The 21665-nt window shown below is 40.2% G+C and overlaps 1 protein-coding gene across 3 annotated transcripts in view; it reads left to right on the top strand.

Moving 5' to 3' along the window:
- The window catches only part of LOC131690261 (WD repeat-containing protein 47), a 253294-nt gene that overhangs the window by 68403 nt on the left and 163226 nt on the right, over positions 1-21665 (top strand). For 2 of the 3 annotated variants that reach the window (XM_058975890.1, XM_058975892.1), the window contains exons 3-6: positions 464-739; positions 832-1004; positions 19830-20224; positions 20287-20512. In XM_058975890.1, the coding sequence (XP_058831873.1) occupies positions 464-739; positions 832-1004; positions 19830-20224; positions 20287-20512 (1070 nt within the window). The remainder of the gene's footprint in view (positions 1-463; positions 740-831; positions 1005-19829; positions 20225-20286; positions 20513-21665) is intronic. The other variant, XM_058975891.1, reaches the window with a different exon arrangement.

Here is a 21665-nt window from a genome sequence, read left to right as displayed (position 1 = left end):
TTAGTAAACGCCCACGCTAACCCAGACAGATATGCACTCCTGGACTCGAACGCTAAAAACCACATCTTCCACGCATACACCACTCAGGACTGAACATTAGATTCATACATACAAAGCAACAAGTAATAATTACAGGTATTCGTCTGGCAACCGGGGGAAGTACATCTCAAACGCAGAACTTATCATTTCAATGATGGCCTTGGATCTGCGTTGCCTGTGTTCAAGGCACCATAGCTTTGTCCGTCAGGTCAAGGATGTATGAAACCCGCTAGCCACCACCCTCGGCCCTAGCTGCCCATAAAGGGATAAAAAAAAAAGATATTATGAATTTACCGAAATCCAGGACTTGGAAAACACAAACAAAATTATATCTCAAAACTGTTACGATCATCTATTATTCAAAAATATTCAGTATGAGTGTTTCACAATCTAAAAATGGTTCCTCCTTTAATATCATTTCTAGGTTTCACCGACTCCGACCTGTCGTTACTCAGCTGGCTGCAGAGCATCCCTGCCGAAACGTTCTCGGTTCCGTTCGAGCAGAAGACTCTGAACGTAGATGTGGAAAGACTGGAAAAACCTTCGCTAGAGACCTCATGGACTGAACATATGCTCATCACCCCAATCAAACCGAAGACGTTCCCTCATTCTGTGATGCCATTCACGCGACCCCGCAGTGCAGCCGACATTATGACGCGTTCGTTACTGCCTTCCCTGGATGCCGTGTCGACCTGCATCAGTGAGTATACGATTCCGGATAGGAATGCGTGGACTGCGAAAGGTCAGTAGGATTACGAATGCAAGTGCCATCTTTTCTCTTTTCCATTGTAGATCCTAAAGCATCCAACGAGTCATTTCCCATGTCCCGTTCAAGTTTTGCTAGTTTCCACTTGACCGGGATAAAACCGACAAGCGGTAAGCTGATGACCTCGAGTGTAGACCGGCTGTTTGAGAACGGCGACGGTAGTGATGTCTACCGCAGCAGTACCTTCAGTGAATATCAGGTTAGTATAGGAGGAGTACTGGGTTTTGGTCTATTTATCATAAATTGTAAGTGTCACCACAGTCGACAGTGGGTTATTATGCAACTAGAGCTCCTTCCTATTTAACGGGTAGCTTAGTGAATGACATAAAAGAAAGTATGTTAACAGCTTTTTCGAACGAGTTTTTCCTGTACCAAAGAATTTTTTATCCTCGCCAGTCCCCAGCACGAGGATGGTATTTTCACACACTTCCGACTGTGGGTGCGATGTGGTGGATCAAATCAATAATTCATGAATATGCATATGTATAGGCAATGACCGAGCGCATACTGTTCTCTGTACAGCCGGTATTCCGTGTTTGGCGGCTAGGTGCTGAAGAAAAGAAAGCGATGTAAACAAGGTGTTTGCTAGCAAGCTTGATAGCCACCCAGGTACGAGAAAAAATTAGTTTCAGAGTAGAAATTGTCATGCTGTTTACTCTGTCGCTGTTCTATTCAACGGAACAGGTTATTAGTGTGTTTGTACGGGTGTGTGAAATGATGGAACAGTTTTAGATTGGTTTGTTTCCTCGCGGCGATAAATATAGTTGCAATAAGCTGATGTTTTTCATTTCCACTCGATAGATGTACCGTGGAGATTTATTTGTTTGAATTATTTGTTCCATTTTTTTAGCTGATTTAAGAGGAACACGACTCCAGATTTGACTAAAATATTTATATTGGGGTAAAAGGGTATAATACGCCCCACCGGGGCAAAATGCCCCTCTTCAATTCGCAGGATTCCTGAATTATCTAAAAAGTAAAAATGACTGATAACAGTATCGTTTCATGAAATCAACGTACTAAGTTAGTTTGGTATTTTTAATATGTTGTAAAACAACAATATACACACAAGTTACTACTTTGATGTAAGCTCCCACTTTTTCCAATAACATTACAACCAATTAGAAACAGTCGGATTTGATAGAACTATTTCAAGTATCTTACTATAATATTATAGTAACCAAGTTCCATTTTTGGTACGGTTCAGTGTACTCTTATGGATCATTTGTTGTTTTGATTGCTCCGGATATTTTGCTATTGGTTTTTTTTAAAAAGACTCCCTCAACTGCATCGCCACTTAAGGTTGAACAGAGAATGGGCAAAAATCGAAAACGAAAAAAGCAGTTTTTTCCATACCGTGTGTTAGATCTTCAGAAAAATCAATCAGCAGTACTGTAACAACATTCTACATAAGCTGATTGATTTTTATGAAAATATAACACACGGTATGGAAAAAATTACTTTCTTCGTTTTCGATTTTTGTCCATTCTCTGCTCACTATGGCAACTGCATGCGATCACTGTGCAAAATGTGGTGCATATGAAGTGCGGAAAACAACTAATCAAGCCGAGAATTCTCTCGGTAAACCCAAATTCATTTCGGATGTTCAACGAATGTGTCAAACTCGTCAAATTCGCTCGTTTTCGCGACACAGTCTCTTCTCTTGGGTGTGCTATCACGAATATCACACCTTGCCAAAAAGGTCTCTGTATTTATCTACTCCAGTCCGACCAAATCCCGGTACTACTTGACCACCTGAGAAACGTCGTCGCGAAGATGGCTCTGATCCGAGGTTGTTGGTCGAAAGCAATTGGTTAATAGCAAAATTGTTACGATTCTACCTCCAACATCATTGCTTTGGATATATCTTTCCCGTTTTCATCCCAGCGTTAGCAAGGAGACGGTCGAAAAAATGACCAAAGAAACGCTAAACTGCAACTAGGATATTAAAATTGTTTCGCTGGTGATGAGAGGAATTGCCTTCAGTACTTTGCACTTCATATCATTCAAAGTCGGAGTTCATCCAAAATCCCGCACAATTCTTGTAGCCGTACCCAGAACATACGGCCCACCGACCGTTTTCCTTCCACTTTCAAAAGAAGCATGCATTCCGCTGATTCAACTCGGCACATTTACGACTCAGCCGAAGACTCCGCTACGATTAGCAATGTCGCTATATCAAGCAACACCACCATTGCGAATGAGTGTCGATATCGAGCGCATGCTAGAACGCGGTTGGTACCATGAAAGCCCTGGATCCACCCGCCACAGTCGAGCTTTTGTCGTCAGCGATCAGCAGTCGTCTAGATATTGTGTGCGTGAATGAAGTAGAGGTCTTCCAAGCCATCATCCGCGGCAAGTATTTGTATTTAAATTGCAATCATACAACGGTTGATGCATTCCACGCTTTTTTATTTTGATTATAGAGGTTTTAACCTTAAGGTCATTCGCCTTCGGGCTAGAAAAATCTTTAACCCTTTGTGCGGGGTTGGGATCCGAACCCAAGTGAGCTGCGTACTAGAACTCATTCCACGCTTGTAGCTCATCATCTAGTTCTCGTCGCAAGCTACCTCCGTAGCTATACAAAGCGCTGATATGAGAGGCAGTGATTGCCAGTCATTACGATTCCGTAGTAGTGGTAGTGATTTAAGAACCTCCCAACCTACTCCAAAAGACAACATTGCTGCGCTCTTTTCTACTAGTACTGCCGACACCATTCCAGCCGAACCTGATCCGTCCTCCCACAGTATCGGTGTTTACTACCAGAACCAGTCGATGGTCTAAATTCATCAGCGGACAACTATTTGTTAGCTACTACGGTGTGCTAACGTCATCGCCTTGAGTGAGACTTTACTTGGCATAGTTATTCTGTTTCGCCAGGTGCCCTCAACACCCATAAGACGTCGGGTGGTGGTTTGCTTGTCACTGTTCGTCATTTAATAAAAGTCCGACTGATCTCTGTGGATGAGCTCCGAGCAAGTGTGGATATTAGTGAAACATGTCGATCGCTCGCTGTTCCTGTGTGTCGCATATTTCCCACCTGAAAGAATTCGCGATTCCAGCTTGATCTATGTACATCTTTCCTCCGTATCTTTCATTATCTCGACTGTTGCCCCAAATGATGATAGTGTTATTCTAGGCGACTTCAACTTGCCTGGCTTTACGTGGTGTAAAGCAAGCAATGGAATTCTACGACTGGATATTGAACAGTCTGTGCGTCAACGCCTGCTGTATATTATATACCTACAGTAGCGGCAAATCGAATGCACCAACGAAAATGGACGTACATTGGATCTCTGCTTCGTAAGCGCTCAGGATTATGCTCCATATTGTTCCACGGCTCCGTCTCCTTTAGGCCAGCGGATGCGCCATCAACACCCCCCCCCCTACATCTTGTGCCCGATGGTAACATCCCGACCAGGAGAGTAACTGGGCATTAACCGGAGCATGGGGCCATTCATAAATTGCGTAACGCGTTTAGGAGGGGGAGGCGATACGACAAGTTGTGACATGTTGTGATATATGGGGGAGTGGGAGTAAGCTAGATCGTTTCGGAACATGTTTTCACCGAACAAAAATTTTTTTTCGAAGAATTTGTTACGTAATGGGGGATAGAAAAATTTGTTACATGGGGGAGAGGGGAGTCAATTTCGTGCAATTTTCGCGTTACTTACTTACGTTATGAATGGTCCCCATACTATTTTCTGGTATCATACCAAAAACTTATATTAATTGATTATTAATACCTCATTGAGGTATTAAACAGTTATTGATGAAACATTTTTCAATACCTCCTTAATAACTCAGCGAGGTGTAATACTTTGTTTTAGTATTTTCAAGCATTTTTTTCTGACGAGCGCCTTACACCACAACAAGTTGCCGCAAATCTCACTCTTTCTTAAGGCGCTCCATCAACCGAATTTGCGTCGATGCTGCTGCTATTCCTGTGGCAAACTCCAATCTGAAGGCATCTAGTTCTCTAATATTTCACCTCTATTTTAATGACGTCAATGTCCAACTACAAGGACACCGCCTCTCCTTCGCCGCCGACATTACGATTTTTAGATAGATACCGGATTCGACCGATACCGAATTCCTTTAAAGTGAACTGGACCGCATCTTTACGTGGTGTGATCTGAACAGAATGATTCTAAATCCGAACAAATCCCCAATCGAGGCGTTTAGGCGGAAGCGTCACCCGATTTAGTTCAATTACCGTTTGTTCGACTCGAGTATTCTCAGACACTCTTAGGTCGAGGATCTTGGAGTAATTGTTGACTTGGCACTAATGTTCAAACTACATACTTTATACATACCTGCTGTTTGGAATCGGTCCTACCAGAACGGGATTGACAAAATCGATGCATCCGGAGGGACTGCCCTCGAGCCCTATTCGTCTCGGACTTAGTCCCTGTCAGAGTGTATTGAACTATAATTCTAGCACGCCTGGATCCTCAAGTCCACACTGAGCACTACGTAATAACTCTCTCCTGTGACTACCTTTTAGGAGAACCAGCGTTGTTAGCGGACTTCAGTGAGTTTTCAATGGAGTTGCACCAGGATTTGACTTTGACCACTAGAACCGAAATACGTTTACAAATAAGTTTTTGTATGCCCTTCAATATAACTGGTGTTCAAAACGTCCCAAAAATTTCAATTTTGTTCTAGATGAAGGTGATAATGGAGCTGTTACTGGCGGAAGTCACCTATTTTCGGTACCATCACCTGCGCAACGCAACCTGCGCAGATATCACTCAACACATTGGCCAAAATCGAACGTTTAGTTTTACACAACACCGCCAAATGCGTGGTTGAAAGTGGCAGCATAAGAATTGAAATTCCCGCGTATATGCAAAATGATAATATAGAGGTGAAGCGACATGACCGCGTATCCCTCCTAAGCTAATTGTAAACTGCATGTCACATTACCGAAAAGTAGAATCCGTTTCACCAGATACTTGGAGAAGCTTCCTCGCAGATTAATTCCTAATATTATAGTGGAATTAAACGGAAGCCATCTGTCTTAAATGGATTAAATATTCCTAACGGGTTTGTTGTAGTGAGAAAACGGATCGAAAGATCTTACTTGATTATACAACTCAAAATTCATGGAAATATTACTAAATACCATGACAAATTCCTATACTGTAATCAGACACCACAACATGAACAACCTTGCGCGATGCAGAGATACACACAAAATCCGACGGGTATGTTTTTATTACTTTTGGGTAAGATTCTATTGTCTTTTCGGTAACAGACTACGCAATTGTGAATTGCGGTATTAAACTCATATTCCCGCAAAGCTAGTAAACGGTGGAACGAATTTCGGTTGCTGCTCTGTTCGTATGTAGGCCTGAACCAGGCCCAGACTTGGTGTTTAGATCCATACAAGTGTTCCGGACCCTCGGTTCGGATACGTGGATCCAAACCATAGGTCTTGCTTCCCGTACATGACGGGAAGGACTGCTCATGTTCTGTGCAGTCGCTACTTTGCTGTTAACGTCCGTGATAGAAAAGAAATTTCAATTTAACACCGGCCGAAATATTCCACCACTATTCCGAGTCGTTTTTTCTGACTGTGCTTTGAAGTTAGCCGAATGTGAGCCGATCTTCCAATACGGAATGTGTCGTGTAGAGATAATCGAACCTCGTCTTTATCCACATAGTGTTCACTTCGTTTAACGCGCAATACAATGACAAGCGAAGTGCTACACACTTTCAGACAATCCGACGCGTTTATATTTATTGAATAAGAATTAATGGAACATAAGTGCGACGCAGAGAAGATTTGAATGTATTAGTATTGCCGTTTGAGGAATTTTTTGTTGTGACCGTTTTAGCATGAAACGTCTTGCTATTAGAGCAATTTTTTCTTACTACCGTAAAGGTATTACGGCCGAGTTTTGGGTGTACAGATACGGAGGAGAATGGATTTTAGCCGATTACCCAATCATCTACGATAAACCAATCCAAACTAGTGTTTTCCATACCAATACTATTGCCAAATTTGTCGCAGCTGTTCAGGTCATAAGGGCAACTGAAAAACATCATCCAGTACCCCAAAATCAACTGTTGGCACTTAACATAAGACATGAGAGAAGTAACTGACCCCCAAAGTGCAGTAGGCGAGTAGACCATTGTTTTCACGCCGCGAAAGAAGTCGTATGCACGAGATCCAACGGACAATCAATAAAGTTCTATCTGTATTCATGGGTTCGTGAATTGGTTGATGATTCGTAGTACAAGATTGACGATCTGTCTTGAGTGCTTGTGATATTTGGAAGATATCTGTAATCATTTTCAATTTCATGCCACTCTGCATATGGTGTACATTTTTTTAAAACTTATTCACAAAATTTGGGTTTTTTATAAAATACAGTGAAAACCCGTTTTCATCAGCCCCAAATTTTGTCATCTTTTCGACCCGATTTCGTCAGCCAACCAAGATTATGAGGATATGTCTATGGAATAATGATTAATATTTTAACAGCTTCGGTTTATTAAAGGAAATAAAAAATATGCGTTGTCGTTACCCCCATTTTGTCAACCAAAAAAGCACTAAAGGGGCTGATAAAAACGGGTCTTCGGTGTATCTTCTAGTTATGACTAGTAACAGGTGCGAGTAGCACATGTTTTAATCCACCTAGTGGTGCAATTGTGCCTTTCTCATTTATCCAAACAGTGATTTGATGCTTGGTTACGTTCAATACAACATTGTGGAATTGTCTATTACATTCTTGTTAATATATAAAATATAATATTTGTATAATCAGCGTGAGTTCAATGTTGTCTTCATGTTAACTTCATGAGGGAGAAGGGAAGGGATATAATTGGTGGGAGGGAGAGGATGCGTCAGGAATCATCTAGCTTATTTTAGTATACGGGGTGGATGAAGGGAATGCAGGGAGGTTGGTCTGAGATGGTTGGGGTGAGAGAGGAGGTGGGGGACGAGAGGTAGGATATGGAGGGGTAGATGGAGGGTTCAACACCGAACTTTATATTATAACATCCATTTGGGACTAGGTTAGTGAAAATTGTTTCAGTCATCACCGAAGTGGCTTTAGATCTGGAATATGCCCGGAACCCGGGACTTCCAGAATTATCGATAGTGGACAATATATTCCAGTAATCTTTAATTCGCCATCAGTGATCTAGTTTTAATCATTTTTTATTAACCATTTTTTTGTTAACGACCTATTGAGTGAATTTGTCAATTGTTGTTACGGCATTTAATTAGAAGTCGGTTCCGACAGCAAGAAGTAACAAGTTACTTTACGCTTTTTCGGACATGCCGTAGACTCAGGTGATTCACATTTGTAATTCTAAAAGATCCTGACTCCTACGGTAGCAGACGAAGGGTTAAGTCGCCGGTGAACTCTAAGCTTGCTCATATGACCCTTTCCACGCTTTTCTAAAATTTTCTCCCTTCAACTCCTTGCTCTCCCTTGAGTACTACGGCTCTTAATATTGAAAAAATATACTTCACCTTCCAGTCCCTTGCTAATTACATGCCGTAACAACAATGATCTAGGCCTGCGAATCGAAGTAATTTGATGTTCATTTCGATATATTTTAAACCTATGACGTATCACGATTGTACCGGTTTATATGAGAAATTCCTAAGTGACCGCAATAACCAAGCTGTAACTCCGGAACCGAAAATCAGAACTGGATGAAATTGAATAACAGTCAATGGGAGTATTATATATTTCATTTGAAATCAAGTTTGTAAAAATCGGTTAAGAGCTTGCTGGAAAATGGGTGTGGCATTAGCTCGGGAACTTGGCGAGTTCTCATGGGGCCTCAAGATCCGTCATATGTGACCAATATGGTCAAAACTACTTTACGAAATATTTATTTTATAATTAATATCAACAGACACAGTGTGGTCCTAATGATAATTTCTTAATCTATTTAAAAAGTCAAATTGTAATCTGCTACGTGGAATGTGAAGATCGAACTCGGATGAAACTCTGTTGAAAGTCCGCTGCAAACCAATGATGGCACCGTTCACTCCATAGTTAGTCCGGCGAAGAGGTAATCGGAGGAATAAATTATTGCGAAGGGCGCGAGGGCGAACGTTCATGTTTATCGCACTGAGAAGCTCGGGGCAGTCAATTCGATCTTGCAAAATATCCGAAATCGTCATAGCACGGAATAGATCCCGTCGCACTTGCAATGTATCGAGTCCAATAAGCAAACCCCGGCTTTCATAACTTGGCAGCTGGTGAGGGTTGCTCCAAGGCAATCGACGAAGGGCAAACCGAACAAATCTGCGCTGTACTGCCTCAATTCGATGGACGCCGTTGAGATAATGAGGGTTCCACACAACTGAACAATATTCCAGAGTTGATCGAACGAGTGAGCAGTAGAGAGATTTCAAGCAGTAAATATCTGAAAAGTGCTTAGATATTCTCATTATGAACCCCAAACAGCGTGATGCCTTTGCGACAATATAGCTGATATGCTGTTTAAACGTCAGTTGTTCATCGAGAAAAACTCCGAGATCTTTGACGCAATTCGCTCTGTCAATTGTGGATTCAGCTAGACAGTAATCGAATCGAATTGGCGTTTTTTTTTCCTCGAGAACGTAATGACCGTACATTTCTTGGGGTTTAGGGTCATTCGGTTGATCTCGCACCATTCCGCAAAGGTTTCCAGTTGGCGTTGAAGGAAAGCTGCATCATGAGTATTCCGGATTCTATGGTATAACTTGAGGTCGTCGGCGAAAGACAACCGTGGTCCTTCTAAACAAAAGTTAACGTCGTTGAAATACAGAAGAAAAATCAATGGACCGAGATGGCTGCCTTGCGGAATACCAGATGAAGCACAGAACTCTTCGGATACACAATCACCTATCTTGACTGCTAGACGACGATCACTGAGATACGATTGCATCCAACGGAGAATATTAGTACCAAAGCCGAGTCTATCCAATTTTGCCACTGCAATAGCGTGATTTATCTTGTCAAAAGCAGCTGAAAGGTCCGTGTAGATAACGTCAGTTTGAAGGCCGTCCGACATAGCATCTGTAACATATGTTGTGAACGACAGAAGATTCGTAGATGTTGAACGTTTCGGCATAAATCCATGCTGAGTCTCGGAGATATACTGTTTGCAGTGGCTGGAGATGGGTTCCAACACAGCCATTTCAAACAGCTTAGGAACTGCGCTTAGCGTTGTAATACCACGGTAGTTGTCAACTACCTTTTTATCACCTTTTTTGTGAACTGGAAACATGAAGGAGGATTTCCAGAGTTCGGGAAATACTCCGGTTGTTAGCGACAATTGAAACAGATGACAAAGAGGTTCAATTAGACCGGCAGAGCATTTTTTTAGAATAATAGTTGGTATACCATCTGGGCCTGCCGAGGTTGAAGCCTTCATTTTCCTAACCGCCAGTTGTACCATATTATTGTCGATATTGATAGAGTTCAAAGACTGGTATGATTGAGGTATATTGAGAGCCGCGCGTGAAGCCTGGGTCGGTGTCAACTTCTCGTTGGAGAAAACACTCGCGAACTTTTCAGAGAATAGTTGGCAGATCTCCTGTAAACTAGAGCTCATACGTCCTCCATAGCTCATCGTTGAAGGCAACCCGGATTCCTTTCTTTGCTCGTTTACATGCTTCCAGAATGTTTTAGGTTCGGACTTCAACTTACGTTGCACGTTTCGCAAGTAATCGGCATGGCAACGCTTCGATGTCTTTTTATAGACTTGGTTAACATGAACGTAGTGATGTCGCAGCACGTAGCCCCCAAACTTGGAGTACTTCTTCAGAGCGGCTCTTTTAGTCGCTTTTAACCGTCTCAGCTCGGCAGTGTGCCACGCTGGGTGCTTAGATTGAAGGCCACTTCTTTTGGGTACATAGCGATCGATAGCATAGCTCATAACATTGGAGAAGGTCTGCACTGCAACGTTGACATCATCATTGTCGAGAATTTCAGTCCAGTGGATATTCGACAGGAAGTCAATAATGCTATTATAGTTGGCTTTTCTAAAATTATAGCTGACGGTGTCAGAAGCATTGCAGTCATGCTTCACTCGAATGGCTTCAAGCAATATATGCAGGGGAGGGTGGTGTCTAACAGTCTTTACCAGGGGGAACGGTGCTGCGGTAACTTTTGGCGCGTAGTCAGATTTGCTCGAAAAACAGAGATCAAGGATTCTGTTGTTCTCGTTCACCACATTATTCGTTTGGCGCAGCAGATTTAGACTGTAGCAGTCAAGCAAACTGGTGATACCAGCATGAAAAGATGACATTTCGGGATCAGCGAACATAAATCCGTCAGAAGCAGAGCGCCATTTTAATCCGGAGAAATTGAAATCACCAACAATCAGGATCTCATCAACCGGGCTTGCTTGAGCGGAAATCCGTTCCAGTGACTCAGTATGTGAATCAATCAATGTCGAATCGCGAGTGCGATCCGGTGGAAGATAAACCACGCAAAGATAAAGTGCGTAGCCAGCCAGTTTGATTCGCACCCACACCTGCTCGACACAGACCCCCAAAGTATCGTCAATCAGTTGCGCTTTCAATCGACGATGGATAGCCACAAGTACCCCGCCGCCGGTAGCCTTGAGACTGTTGCGTGAGCTGCGATCAGTTCGGAAAACATCGTAGTTGGCACCAAATGCTTGCACTGACAGAGTGCTATCGCTAAGCCACGTCTCTGTGAGGGCGATTATGTCGAAGCATTCATCTGAACTTGCTACCAGATAATCTTCGATTACTGAATTCATACCACCGGCATTCTGGTAATATATTTGTAGGTTTGAATGCCGCGATTGATTGTCGTTGGTATCGATTTGGAAGACCCCTTCACCACTCCTGCACACAGGACCGTGACGACTGGTGAACGCTGGCTGCAATGGCTCGACTGTGGCAGGGGGATCAAGGGCTTCCATAGTGCTAGCTGCAGTGCGTCCCAGGGTGCGATGAGTCATACCAGCATAGCATAGAGTGCTTAGTCCTTCTGTGATCGTTGTAGAGCCGAGTGTGCTGTGAAGAGACGAGCTCGTTACGATGGGATCCAAATTTTGTTTTTGACATTGAAGATTCACAGCGGCGGTAGAGTTGTGTTCATCAGCAGACTGTAAGTGAAATTTACATTGAGGGGGTGCAGCATCTTGTATTGCTTCGGAAGGACATATACCATTCTTGGCTTTACCTGACACAGAAGAAGTCGCCGATTCGCCAGGTAGACCTGAATCGCTCGCCGGGATACAAGAAGTTGGACAGATGAGTTTATCCGGAACAGCTTGGCGCTACTGTCCACCACCAGATGGATTCTTCTCCGCCGCAATCCTGATGATAGGTCGTTGGATTTTTGAATTGGTCACAAATTCACGGAAGTAGATGTTCTCCGGCCAAGAATCTTTGGACAGAGCCTTATCCCTGTATGATTTGCTAACGCCAACTTTGAAAGTAATGAAGCTCAAAGATGAGAGATCCTTGTCCTTAGGAACTAGACGAACTATTCTCGGTTGCAGATTCTCCCCCAGACAATCTTTCACAAGGGTAGAAACTTCGTCATCCGTCGTGCTGGGATCGAATGCTGACAAGTAAACCCATAACAGCTCCTCAGGTGGTGAAATTGTTTTTATTGTTTCAAACGCAGCTTTGGATCCACGAATATTAGGAATTTTTGTTTTGGGCGAAACATCTTCGCGTTTGCGCTTAGGCGTGTTTGAAACTGGATTATATTCAGCAATTCGATTCCAAGGCGTTATAATTGGGGATAGCGGTTTAGAGTCAACTTTAACCGAGAGTGCTTTGACGACATCTTTCAAATCAGCTATGTCGTTCTTTATAGATTTCAGAGAATTGTCGTCAGGCACTATATCGCAACAACGCGAAGCCATTCTACGGAAATTATCATTCGAGAATAAATCAGCACAGCCATTACACATCCAGAATAAATTCCGTGGGTGGGTTCCCAGGACGTCACGAACATCATAATCCATCTTGACGCATATCATGTGGAACGAATTTCCGCAGTATCCACGACATGTGATTCGATCAGAATCATTAACCACTTTCGAGCAGTTGTTACAAGCCATGCTTTGATGTAGAAATAACGCCTAGCGGGTATGCAATATGCGCAGGAGACGTAACGTGCGTCAATGGAAGCAAACTTGCACGCAACGTGTGACAACTCAACTACCCACCAGCAGATGTCGCTTTTGGCGAAAAAATTGAGCGTAACGTCTGTGCAGTGATAATGACAAGTGAAAACAAAAATCTCAACCAAAAACAATCACTTTCACGAATCACAACGGCAGATATAATCGTGCTTGAAGTCACGAAATTTCAATGCACACGTACTACCGAATAAAACGATATACAGATAAAACGAGAATAAAAATGATCGCGAGTGTAAAACACTAAAAAATCAAAAAAAAAACTATCAGCTCTACTGACGACCGTAATATAGCAAACAGTGATGCCAATGTGTTATTTGATTGGTCATTAGTGATCTAGACCCGCAAATCCAAGTAATGTTGAACGTATTTGAATATGTATTACATCATTCGGACATCATAGGGTTACCAGTTTATATGGGAATTTGTTGTGTGACCACGCTCTTCAACCCATAACTCTGGAACCGGATGTCCGATCAACTAAAAATTCAATAGCGTCTTATGGGAGCGTTATACCGTTCATTTGAAACTAAGTTTGTGGAAATCGGTTCAGCCATCTCTGAGAAAATTGAGTGAGTTTATTTGACACACACATACATACACACAGACATTTTCCGATCTCGACGAGCTGAGTCGAATGGTATATGACTGTATATGCAAATTAGGTTGACGATTTTTAGAGTGATTGCATAACCTTTCTATATGAGAAAGGCAGAAAGGTGCCAAAGTCCAACAAAGTCAATTTTCGCCCAAAAAAAAATTTCGAGATTACATCAAATCTCGACGTTTCATGCATTTTAAAGACATTTCAATTCCCCCCCTTTGAGCATTTTTCAGTTCAGTTTATATGGGAATTAGCTGTGTGGCCGCACTCTTCAACCCGTAACTCCGGAACCAGAATTCCTATCAATAAAAATAGCATTCAATAGCAGCCGATGGGAACGTTGTACCTTTCATTTGAGACTAAGTTTGTGCAAATCGGTCCAGCCATCTATGAGATCCAGAGGTGACATTTTTTTCCACATACACACATACACACAGACATTTTCCAATCTCGACGAGCTGAGTCGAATGGCATATGGTTGACGATTTTTAGAGTGATTGCATAACCTTTCTATATGAGAAAGGCAAAAAACTATTTGATATGGTTCAATGTGCTGTCCGGGCAGAAAACGAAAAGTGCGCTGAGACCAAACAATATTTAGAGCCACAAATCATGATCATGATGTAGTTCAAAAAACAAGATATCGCGAATATTGTCACGTTACTTCAAGTAAAAAATCCGATAGTAATTCACATTACTCCACGTGTCAAATTCAAAAGTGAGCTCAAAAATAAAATATCACGGTAACGTGCATATAAATTACGAAAATCGCTACTAAGATCCTGGAATCATGAACATGAATTACACTACTCGTAACTAAAATATCAAAAATCGTGATTTTGATTCTGAAATTATGAGCACAAATCACTCTACTTGACTAAAATATCACGACAACGTGAATAGAAATTACGGAAATCGCGACCAAGTTCTTGTAAACATCTATCAGAAAAAATCCAGCACCAAACCGTGACTAATTTCACGAAAACGTATATTACGAATATCGTGACTCAGGCCCTGAAACCATGAACATAAATCGTGCTACTCTGCCAGAAAAATGCGACAGTAAACTCACGAATAAAATATCTCGGAAACGTAATGAGAAATTACTGAAAATCGCGACAAAACTCCTGAAATTATGAACATTGTTTAAATGTCGGTTCTTTTTTAGTTTGAGTATAGAGGTTATAACCTTAGTGTCATTCGCCTCTTTCCGGGCTAGAGAAATCGGATCTTTGGAAAAATCTCTAACCTTATGCAGGGTTCTGAATCGAACCCAGGTCAGCTGCGTACAAGGCAATCGATTTACCAACTACGCTATTACCGTTCTCCAATTGTCGGTTCTTTTAGGTGATATCTATATATATATATTTATATATATATATATATATATATATATATATATATATATATATATATATATATATATATATATATATATATATATATATATATATATATATATATATATATATATATATATATATATATATATATATATATATATATATATATATATATATATATATATATATATATATGTAAGTCAAAGTTTGTATGTATATGATTTATAGACTCTGCCCGCCAGATGGCGCTTTGGAATAAATTGTGTTTTCCTCCTATTTCGCTGAGTGTCGCAGCAACGCGCGATGGGTATTAGCTAGTACTTTATAAAAACCAGTGTATCCCAAGAGGATGATGAAGAATCAAACCAAACATTAAGCTTGTCCAGAGAACAACTACAGTAACCCAACCAAACATTGCAATAAGACGTGCCTAATGGAAAATAGACAGAGAAAGAAAAACCGGAACGGTGACAATTCACCTTTTATTGGACACACTGAGAACAGATATGTCCTCAAGCAGGAATCAAACCTGCGATCTCCCAGTCTCTAGTTGGGGACGTTAATCACTCCGCCACCGAGAAACTGTGATGATGTCATCACAAATCGCCGCCACAGCCCCAATACTTAGCAATGGACCCATTAGTCACTGTATATTATAAAGTCTGTATGTATGTCGCTAGCATAATTAACATGTTTTTCAAGTTATTATTAGAGAGGTTACAAAGTTTAAAAAATCGGTTTCAATTTGCCTCAGCGAGTCGTACTTTTTTTCCGAACACGAATGTTCTACCTACACTAAATTGAATATTGACATCAATTCAATAAATCTACAAATACAAGACCAGCTAAAACGTGTTTGCAATCAAACGATGAATGAGACATTAATCACTGTCTAGTACGAGATTATGACGAGCCCTCAATTGCTAGTGAGTAAACAGGGATTTGTTCCGCGATGCTTGAGGGCTATCCGCCTTTTCAGGCAGTAAAGGCAGCCAGTGTTTCGCCACAAAAGACAAAGAGAAAATCAATTTTGTCTTTGTTCAGTAGATGTTTTATGAAAAACGTGTTTAATCCACCTAACAGTGTGATGAGACATTTCTTATAACTCTTATCACTCTTCGGATATTATATTGTTTGAGAGCATTTAGAACTTGATGCTTCGCGATGTTTTTGATAACACATACTACATGGGATAGTGGCAGGACTCAGAGAATCGCTCAAATCAGCATTTGACATAGGATCAGGATCAATCAGCATAGGACAACATCAGTGCTAGAAATCTCAAACCAAATCAATGGGAAAGCGAAAAAATGGCCCATAAAATAGACATACCAACGAATTATTGTTAATGCTCTGTTAATAAAATATCTATATTGTGGTGGGAAAATTGAATTTTCCTAAAGGGGCTATATATTGTACTGAAACAAAAAAAAAACGATTTTTTTTAATCGATTTGAAGTTTATATTTCCAACTCAAATTTCCAACGCGACTGAGAACTAAGAAATCGACGCTTTTTCTTGAAAAGGGCGATACTAGCAGTGATACCATTCAAAGAAAATCAACAGTGAATATTTCCAGACTTGGCTTTATTTCCTATTTAAGAACTATTGTGTTTTTTGACATCCTAGATTGCACGATTCAGTGATCGAAACCCAAAACTTCATAAAGTATTTGAAATTATTAAAATAAAATTTGTTTTTGCTATTGAAATTGACAAAATGATAGTATCACCCCTTTGGCGATTGTTTACTTTTTCGGTCCCATCTATCAGCATTGAAGTATCGCCCTTACGTTTTTTTACAATAACTACCGTTTTACACCACCGATTTCGTCCGGGTTTTTTCAATAGAGATCATTGTTACTATTTACAGCTGGTATCAGTTTGATAATCCTAAAAAATACGAAAATAACAGTTTCGCCTCTAAACTGCTAGAAAAAAAGTATCGCCCTGTTTGTTTGCATGGAGCGTGGAGGGCCAAACTTTAAATAAACAAACAAAAATACAGTTTCGCCCGTTGTATTTTTTTGCTGTAGTTTAAGAAAGAAATATCGTAGAATCAAAATTTTTAGGTTAATTTGTTGCGTTTCAAAGCCCTCATACGCATGTAAGAAAAAAGCCCTATGTTTACATTTGTAAGTATCGCCCTTTTCACAAAAAAAGCGTTGAAATGAAATCGCAGCTCCTGATATCACGCTATCTCTGAAGTACATGCGTGCATAGTTTCAAATTTTACTTCGACATCGACTTTTTCTAAAGGTGACTTCCCAGTAGTATTCTTGATTTGAATTATTATCGCTAATCCTAATGCCAAAGATGCGTTTGGGAAAATCATCATCATTACTGGAACTTTCATTTTCACGAAACTTTTCGATAACCTTCCGTCACTTGCGTTAATGCACTGGAAGCACAGTGCTCTGAAAATCTAGCGAAATCGTCTTGGGGTACCAGTGGGTCTGTAAAGAATACTAAAAATTAGTTTCTATTCCATAATTTTCAGTTCAGCAATTCGAGAGATCGTGCTCACCGCAAGCCATGAAAAATAGACTACGTTGTGAAGCGATGGTCAATATTTATTAAAAAATCACGGTTAAATAAAAAATAAAACTATTAAAAAATTTCAAATAGTTTATAATTTTCACAAACTTATTAGGAAAAATTGTTTAATAAGCTTTCGTAATATTGTGTAGGAAAAAAGCTGAAAATTTGAAAATAAATCTGAGGATTATGATTGATTACAGAACTCTGGAATTTTCTATTGGAATGTTTTCAGGCAGGAATTTGATATTGATGCTATTAGACAACTGTGAAATCAAGACCAATAGATCAGTTACATATCAGGACCCCATTCCGACAATTTATCAAAAGTCCTCATGATGTTTACAACAACAGGTTATAAATCTACGGATCAGATAATGTTATTGTAATATTGAATTAAATCAGTTTGCATTAATAAATTTTCAACTCCAATCCAATATTTTTTTGGTGTGGTGGGGGGGGGGGGGGGGTGGCTGTATGGTTTTAAACCCCAAAACCTTCTCTTGGCTACGCTGTTGCTTGGAGTTATATATTTCGCTTTTCATTTTCCGAAAGGTTTCAAATCGATCCGATGGTCATAAGTTAGAAAAATTGCAGTCAGAAGGTTCGCACAAATGAATATTTTTGCACTGATAAGTTATCAAGTTCCTTCCAGACAACTTGGAAGTGTTCGGTGATTATTTCTAGCGGTTGTAGATAGAAAAATGAAATACAAAATTCGATTTATCGAAATAATGTTTGGTTTATTTCAATGGATTATTACTATATTGAACAATAAATAGGCGACGAAGAGTAATCTACAAACAACAAGCCATAACTGTTAAAGTATTCAAAATAGATATTTGAAGTCTTCAGTAAAGTTATTCGCAAAAGTAAGAGCTACAAATTTGCTGAAGGCATCATTTCGTTATAATCACTTCCAAGAAAATTTATGAAAATATCTCACTCATAGGGGGATTAATCAGCAAAAACACAATACCAAAAGAAAGAGCATATTACCTCCATTAAATTCTCCGAAGTTACTATTGACCTAAAATAAGCCGTTTTGGCGTTAATAATAGATTACATGTTTTTGGTCATATTTCTGGCAATGGGAAATGATAAAAATCTTTCGTCCGCATTTAATGTTAAATATCCCTTATGATAATAGTCCGATTTCAACAATCTATAGCTTGTTCGAAAGGTATTCGTTAAAGCTGTCTAAAACATATAAATTGTTAATCTATATTGTCAATTCCGGCAGATAATTTGAAAAAACTGCAAAAAACGCCATTTTTACGCATTCAAACATTCATATCTTAAAAACTAAACATCAGAATCAAAATCAAATTAATAGCGTTCATACTGTTTTTTAGTTCTTTCATTTAAAATTGGTTTGGATAAGATCGGTTCAGCCATTGCTGAGAAACACGAATGAGAATTTGTCCGTTACATACACACACACACACAGACACACACACACACACACACACACACAGACATTGTCCCAAATCGTCGAGCTGAGTCGATTGGTATATAAGACTCGGCCCTCCGGGCCTCGGAAAAAATCTTGAAAGTTTGAGCGAATTCTATACATTTCTTTTATAAGAAATGTAAAAATACTTTGCCAAACTCGCGTGCTTTATCTCATCGCATAAATTGGCCGTCCCTTTATGCTTGGCGTTGTTCGTATCGAGTAGTGTAAGAGTAGAAGTAATGTCACCTAATTCAGTTGAATGTTCATTCGCAGCACATTATTGATTCGGGTAGAGGAAAATAAGTAATACGCTGATAAGCACGTTCCAGACATTTCGTATGTTGTTAGCAATGACCGAGAGTTGTCCAGAGAAATCGATTAGCTTTAATATTCGGTTGAATCCTTCCCTAAAATGATGAGCCTAATACCTTAATATTTCTTGCACGTAGAAATGTTATTAAAACAAGATGAAAACAAGAACAAAAGGAAATGCTGTGTTGGCAATGTGTAACTAATGGTGCTGCTGTCAAAATCAAACATGACTAAACTCACGCCCCAACCGTAGCATTATTTGAATAACATTGCACACTAGAGAAAATCAGGTTATAACAGTTTTTATCAGGTTCGAAAAAAAGTGCATTAATATCAACAATTTATCACGTGGGATTCAAGGCCGGTTCAGTTCCCAGTACAATCTGAAAATGCAAAAAATACTGTATGGCACTTGTGACTTGATAGATACGTAGTCTATCCCAAGTCACGATAACTTCCATTTTTGAATGATGACGATCGCCGGTATTTGCGGGCAAACTAATAAATCGTTCTCCATAATCGCCCCCTCAACACCTAATATGATCGTCGACAAAGGGAATGTGCTGAAATTAATATGCATCTAATACGTTTATCTTCTCTCTTCTATTCCTATCCCACTCGCCAGCAGGGACTACCATCAATAGAAGAAATCGCTTCTGTGCAATCCAAATCGCCCGAACTGCAGGCCGTTGCTGGTGCGGTGGTTAAAACCAGTGACATTCATCAGAACAGTGCCGAACGGGACAGTCCCAACACGACCAACTCGACAGCGAAAAGTTCGCGTAGGGATTCGCTGACCGATAAGATCGCTACCGCCAATCAACCAGTGCCAACAGGGCTACCACATCACAGTCAACCTCCGCCACCCTTACCATTGGCAGGACCACCGCAGCTATCTCCCTTATCCGGGATCAATTTCGGAGGCACGGCAAACAGCAACAATCACCATCAAGGACCACCAGTGCATCCTCAGGTAGCACCACCACCACCTCCAACAGCAGTGATATATGACCAACCCAGGTAATGTTTTCTCACGTCCTAGTGCAGTTCAGCATGTTGAGTTTCTATTTCTCAAATTTTAGAAACAACGAAAGCCTTGCAAACGGTGGAGGTGGAGAGCTATACGAAAAGTTCAAGCAACAAAAACAAAACAAGGAAAGTGATTATATCATGAACGGAAACCCGACGATCATACCTCCCGCGCAGCCATCAAATCACAGCCAGCAGAACGGTAGCGGAACGGCCGAAAGTAACGGACCATCGCGGCCAATACACTTGCAAGACGACAGCAGCGGAAAGGAGTACGAGGTAAGTGCCAAAGTTGAAGATTTCTTCTGGAGAATATCGGGCCCCCGGGATTTAACTCATTGAAGATTATTCCTGCATTCAACAACGAACAAACAGGTTTTGATTCCCTGATAGAAACGGAATTGTGATCGTGTTCTACCCTGATCCGGTGGTAGCTAGTCATTGCTAGTCCTGATATGAAATAATCCTGTAATAGTTATTTTTGACTTCGAGTATGAAGCCTATTGGGAATTTCGATTGATTGACACCGGTGTAATGGATTGCACTAGTTTTGCACTTTCTAGCAGAAGTGTCAATGGAACATACCCAGTTTTCTGCACTTCTGCTAGAAAGTGCAAAACCGGTGCAGTTTCAGTGCACTCCACTACACCGGTGTCAATCAATCGAAAACCCCATATGTAAATCGTATAAAAGCTTTGTGCCTTTCGTAGAACAGTTTCGTTGTTGTTGACCACTTTGCATATTTGTAGGCGTTTATTTTTTTAACCTGCACATAACAGATGTTATTCGATTTTACCTCAATTGTGGCTTAGTGATTCATGAAAATAATTTCTCTTTTTTTATTCATTTTCTTTATTTGATAGGCACAAATGCGTTAGCTTGGCGGTGCCAAATTCTTTTGTTTTTACATTTTTGATATCTTAAAACTAGGAGGTTACAATGTTGAATTTTTTTTAACAAAAGAAAGAAAAAAAGTTTACAGCTATCTTAAGACTAGAAATATGATTCAATAATTTCTCTTATCAAAATGAATGTAATTTGTGTCTCGACATATTAAAATTCATCTGCATCAGGCACACCGCGTTTTGACATACCATGTTACTCTATCTCTTGTAACATTTATAATATTGTTAGGTTAATTCTTACTTATATATTAAGATTATAACCTATAATAATAAATTATTCATAATATAGTCTGATATTATGATTTCTACTACAATATTTGCTATGCAGCCTTTCGAGACCATCACCAGTACCACATATTGCCAAAATCAATATACATTGTTCACACTCGCAATGTTCCAGATTTGATAACCTGTGGATTGTGGCCACATATATCGAAGTAACCAGAAACCTACCATTGTTTTTATCGTGGTGACCATTTCTAAACTTACTAAATAGGTTTTCTGGATTTAATAGTGCGTGATGGTAC

Source organism: Topomyia yanbarensis, chromosome 3 (genome assembly GCF_030247195.1).
Source record: "Topomyia yanbarensis strain Yona2022 chromosome 3, ASM3024719v1, whole genome shotgun sequence".
NCBI classification, from domain to species: domain Eukaryota; kingdom Metazoa; phylum Arthropoda; class Insecta; order Diptera; family Culicidae; genus Topomyia; species Topomyia yanbarensis.
This window is presented reverse-complemented; position numbering and strand designations above follow the sequence as displayed.